This window comes from Myotis brandtii, unplaced genomic scaffold (genome assembly GCF_000412655.1).
Source record: "Myotis brandtii unplaced genomic scaffold, ASM41265v1 scaffold138, whole genome shotgun sequence".
NCBI classification, from domain to species: domain Eukaryota; kingdom Metazoa; phylum Chordata; class Mammalia; order Chiroptera; family Vespertilionidae; genus Myotis; species Myotis brandtii.
In genome coordinates, this window is record NW_005354915.1 from 1387219 (window position 1) to 1392740 (window position 5522).

The following is a 5522-nucleotide window of genomic DNA, read 5'->3' on the forward strand; positions in this document are numbered from 1 at the left end:
GTTCATCCTATCATGTTGATGGCGTATCCCAATGGAGATGGCTTCTTCCAACAAGACAGTGCACCATGCCACGGTGCTTGTATTGTGCAGGAGTGGTTTCAAGAACATGAGGGAGACTTTACCTTGCTTAGGTGGCCCCCACAATCACCAGATCTCAATCCAATTGAGCATTTGTGGGACGAAGTTAAAAGAGCCATCAGGCAGCTGGTTCCACAACCATCAAATCTCACAGAACTGGACAGTGCTATTCATCAGGCACGGTGTCAGATTCCTCGCATCACCTTTCAACATCTCGTGGAGTCAATGCCAAGAAGAATCGCTGCAGTATTGAAGGCAAAAGGTGGCCCAACAAAGTACTGATGGGGTGGTCATAAGAATCTGGCCACTCACGTTCAAATATATCCCACGTTCAAAGGCTGTTAAATCACGTTATTTACCCATGTCTTCAGAAAAAAATCACTTCTATTGTCGTGGTAAACAACCTGCTTTTCCCTATTTAATGGTCTGGCCCTCTAGCAACCTCAGCGCGAAATTATAGCTAATTTGCCTATAAACGTCAGGTGGTCATAATAATCTGGCCACTCAGTGTATGTGTTTCATTATATACATATATTATTGTATCCACTATAGAGTCACATCTTAAAAAAGAATTAAGCTTCAAGAAATTAGGTCTGGATGATCTCCAAGCCCCTTTAAAAACAATGTGAGTGCACTTATCACCACTAAACGGGTGGCTTAACAATGGCTAAGATGTCACTTTATGCTGTGAATTGACGGCAATTTAACAACAACAACAAAAGCTTACAGCACGTGAGGCCTGCTGGGACCTGTCCCCAGCCTGCCTCGCCCTGGAAACTGCCCGGTCGAGCCCTTAGACACATCCCTGCTGAACTGTCTGCAGCCCTCCATGCGGGCAGTCCCCCGGGCCTGGCCTCGGTTCAGTCCCCACAGCATCCGCATCCCCACCCTGCTCAGCACCTGTGGTCCTTTCGGTGGCCTCTCCCTCCCGGAGCCCCATCGCAGGAAAGCCCCCCCAATCGCAGTGTGCACAACCCCAACGCCCCTGCTGCGCCCCACGTCTGTGCAGGCACAACCCTGTCTTTTTGTCTGTGGCTTTAACACCCTGCAACAGTGCGTAGAGCAATTTAACAACAACAAAAGCTTACAGCACGTGAGCCCTGCTGGGACCTGTCCCCGGCCTGCCTCGCCCTGGAAACTGCCCGGTCGAGCCCTTGGACACGTCCCTGCTGAACTGTCTGCAGCCCTCCATGTGGGCAGTCCCCCGGGCCTGGCCTCGGTTCAGTCCCCACAGCCTCCGCATCCCCACCCTGCCCAGCACCTGTGGTCCTTTCGGTGGCCTCTCCCTCCCGGAGCCCCATCGCAGGAAAGCCCCCCCAATCGCAGTGTGCACAACCCCAACGCCCCTGCTGCGCCCCACGTCTGTGCAGGCACAACCCTGTCTTTTTGTCTGTGGCTTTAACACCCTGCAACAGTGCGTAGTGAGCTCATAATAACGTTTGCTGAAGAAACCGAAGAACTTATTTCCTGCAAACACTTAACTAGGAATGAGCCTATTACGCTGCCCCCGGGGACGGCTCCTGCGTCTCCCGAGGACTCGGCTGTGCTGCCCGGGGCGGAGCGAGGCTGGGCAGCCAGGTGACTGTGAAGATGACCCAATGCCGGGTCCCGCATCCGTTCGGGGGTCAGTGGGCCCTGCTAGCTGAGCCCCCAACAGCCGTGCAGCAGAGGGAGGCCGACTCCAGGCCTTCGGTCACTTTTGTGACCTACACAGGCCAGAGGCCAGAAGCCCAGAGCAGGGGACCACGCGTGACCCGCCCCTGCTGCCCCCGGGTGGCACGGCACAGCGTGAATCGTCCCGTCTGCAGGTGAGAGCCCAGCACCAACTCCTCCAGAGCTTTGCTCCACATAAGCCAAGGAGTGGCAGGGCCCCATGCAGGGACGGCGCAGGCAGGGTCCTTCAGTCCTGCGGGCCCAGAGAGGGGACACGTGTGGCTGTGCTCTGTTCCGGACAAGGCGGCTCCTGGCCCTCCCTCCACAGACGCCCTTCCTCTGTCACCCTGTGTCCCCTTCCTTCACAGCCTCCGCATCCCCACCCTGCCCAGCACCTGTGGTCCTTTCGGTGGCCTCTCCCTCCCGGAGCCCCATCGCAGGAAAGCCCCCCCAATCGCAGTGTGCACAACCCCAACGCCCCTGCTGCGCCCCACGTCTGTGCAGGCACAACCCTGTCTTTTTGTCTGTGGCTTTAACACCCTGCAACAGTGCGTAGTGAGCTCATAATAATGTTTGCTGAAGAAACCGAAGAACTTATTTCCTGCAAACACTTAACTAGGAATGAGCCTATTACGCTGCCCCCGGGGACGGCTCCTGCGTCTCCCGAGGACTCGGCTGTGCTGCCCGGGGCGGAGCGAGGCTGGGCAGCCAGGTGACTGTGAAGATGACCCAATGCCGGGTCCCGCATCCGTTCGGGGGTCAGTGGGCCCTGCTAGCTGAGCCCCCAACAGCCGTGCAGCAGAGGGAGGCCAACTCTAGGCCTTCGATCACTTTTGCGACCTACACAGGCCAGAGGCCAGAAGCCCAGAGCAGCGGACCACGCGTGACCCACCCCTGCTGCCCCCGGGCGGCACGGCACAGCGTGAATCGTCCCGTCTGCAGGTGAGAGCCCAGCACCAACTCCTCCAGAGCTTTGCTCCACATAAGCCAAGGAGTGGCAGGGCCCCATGCAGGGACGGCGCAGGCAGGGTCCTTCAGTCCTGCGGGCCCAGAGAGGGGACACGTGTGGCTGTGCTCTGTTCCGGACAAGGCGGCTCCTGGCCCTCCCTCCACAGACGCCCTTCCTCTGTCACCCTGTGTCCCCTTCCTTCCCACACCCCCGCCCGCCCAGTGCAGAGAAGGGGGTTGCCTGGCGGCACAGCGTGGGCCCCACCTGCCCCACATGGCTGGGGATCTGCGAGCAGGGCCAGAGGGCAGGGGGCCTGAGTGTGGACACACCGCCGAGGAGGGGGGGTCCACAGAGAGGGAGGAGGTCAAGCCGGCCAGGAGGGGGCCGGCTGAAGGAGTGTGTGGGGCGGAAGAAGTGGTTCAAGGAGGAGGGACGGCAGGCCAGGCAGGACAAGGACCTCTGCCCGCAGCCCCAGTCCCTCTCCATCAGCCTGTCCCCTTCCCCACCGTGCCTGTCTGCTCTGTGACCTGCCTTTCTCATCAGCCGTCACCTTCCTGGCCTGTGAGCTGCATGAGGCACAATGGGCTCGCCTAAGAGGGGACGGGGTCAAGGGATAGGGACAGGGGACAGGGGATGGGGATAGGGATGGGCGATGGGGATAGGGGACAGGGTCAGTGGATAGGGGATAGAGGACTAGGGAGAGGGGACGGGGAGAGGGGACAGGGAGCTGAGGAACTCAGAAGGACTTCACAGAGCGACCCTCACCTGGGCACAGATCAAGACACAGCAAACACAGGAAGAAAATGACCAAATGAAACAAAGTGGGGACATTGTTCAAAATAACACGGAAAGACTTCCCTCATGCAGTTTAAAGATACTTTCCAAGGGAGGCCATTGTGTGGCACTGGGAAGCTGGGCCCACGGCGCGCTCGGTCTGCGGCCTGCAGGGGTCGCTGTGGTGGTTACACTGTTTCCCATCCAGACACAGGTGGGCGCTCACCTTAAAGGGCTGTCCACCATCTGGGCAGCACAGGAGGGAATGCCGCTTAAAGCGCAGGTTCATCGCCGTGTGAAAGGAGTCTGACAGCCTCTCGCACGCTCACTGACATTTCTAGTTCATGCCAAACCTGAGACAAAGCCAGGCATTCCCGGCCCTGTGACTCCCACCACCACTGACTGCTCTACACCGCGATTGGCCTTGCGTGTGGGCATCTGTTTGAAAGTATTTCGACTACAAGGCCCTGTGGCCGGGGGTGCAAGGCCGTCCCCCGTCTCGGGACCGGATCTGGCGGCTCGGTCACCCAGGGATCTCGGAACCTGAAAGAGGTTTCCTTGCCTCCAAGGAAACGATCGCGCTCTTACCTTAGACAAGTCTGTCCACCTGTTTTTTGCTTTGGTGACAAGGTACTGGTGAGCCTGCTCGCAAGCTAGTTCTGAATCTGTGACCTTCTGCTTTTGTCTTAAAAGAGAAATAAATCAGTGAGTAGCTGTGCTTACATGGAATGGGCTCATCCATCTCCCAAGGAGTCCCCTGCCCCGTGTCAGAGACCCCTTTAGAGTCCTGGTCCGCACCTGGTCTAACTTAATTCTTAAAAGACGGTCTGATCTCCCCAGCTGTACGTTAGGGAAGTCTTAGTAAATGTGACAAGTCCTCGTTTATTTTCAGATAAATTCGATTAAACTTTTTCTGCAGCTCACGAAGCCGACAGGGCTCATTTATCCTCCCAGGGAAAAACACAAACATTGGTGTCTTCAGAAGCAAAGGGCTGAAAACTTTACTTCTGGGGTCACACGTTTGGACAGTGCGGGATAGTTTGGACTGAGGCAACGATGGGGGACGATGCGATTAAACTTTTTCTGCAGCTCACGAAGCAGACAGGGCTCATTTATCCTCCCAAGGGAAAAACACAAACAACATCGGTGTCTTCGGAAGAAAACGGCTGAAAACTTTACTTCTGGGGTCACACGTCGCGGGATAGTTTGGACTGAGGCAACGATGGGGGACGATGGGGCAGCGCCTCAGACGCCTGCCTCAGCTCAGGCACAAAGGCGAGGCTGCAGGCGGCAAGGTCACCCGGGCCTGTGGATCTGCTCCCAGGATGACGTGAGCCAAGGACAGAGCCTGTGGCCCCACGGGCGTGGCTCCATGGTTGAGCGTCAACCTGTGAAAACCAGGAGGGCAATTTGACTCCCAGGCAGGGCACATGCCTGGGTTGATGTTTCTGTCTCTCTCCCTCTCCCTTCCTCTCTGAATTCAATTTAAAAAATAATAAATAAATAAAAGCCTGTGCTCCCGCCTCGGCGACGCCACAGCGAGGCGCAGCGCAGGCTGAGGCTGAAGGAAGGCGGGTGCCTGGATTCTTACTCCCCAAAACCAGGTAGGGGAGTGTGAGACCTGTCACGCCCTCAGACTTCTCCCGGGAGGTGCCTGGCGCAGTGGCACCTGTCACTCCGTTGGGGACCTGCGCTCCCCCACGGCCAGGTCTGCACCGGCAGCATTTTCCAAGCACCCCGTACCCCTCCCACCCCCGGTCACGGGCAGTTCCCTGACCTGTGGCCATGTGCGTGCATACCGGGGCCGCACACTTCCTTGCAGGCACCTGCCTGCGGGGACAAGAGGGGACCCGGCTGAGGCCCATGGAGACCCTCACGTGATTTCTCCATGAGGGGCCCAGGAAAACCAGGCTGAACGGCACCCCCCCACCCCTACTCCCAGGTGAGAACACGCAGCAGTGCCTGGGCCCCCGCTGCGGGGACGGACGGAGGTCTGTGTGACCCTCCGCAGCGCTGCTGTGACCGTGACCCTCTGCCTGGGACGCGGGCCGGGGGCACAGGTCCCCGT

The 5522-nt window shown here is 58.2% G+C and overlaps 1 protein-coding gene across 1 annotated transcript in view; it reads right to left on the reverse strand.

The window, feature by feature from the left end:
- Window positions 1-5522, reverse strand: part of EFCAB6 (EF-hand calcium binding domain 6) — a 169581-nt gene that overhangs the window by 44884 nt on the left and 119175 nt on the right. The window contains exon 22 of the mRNA XM_014535127.1: window positions 4043-4139. Within this exon, the coding sequence (XP_014390613.1) occupies window positions 4043-4139 (97 nt within the window). The remainder of the gene's footprint in view (window positions 1-4042; window positions 4140-5522) is intronic.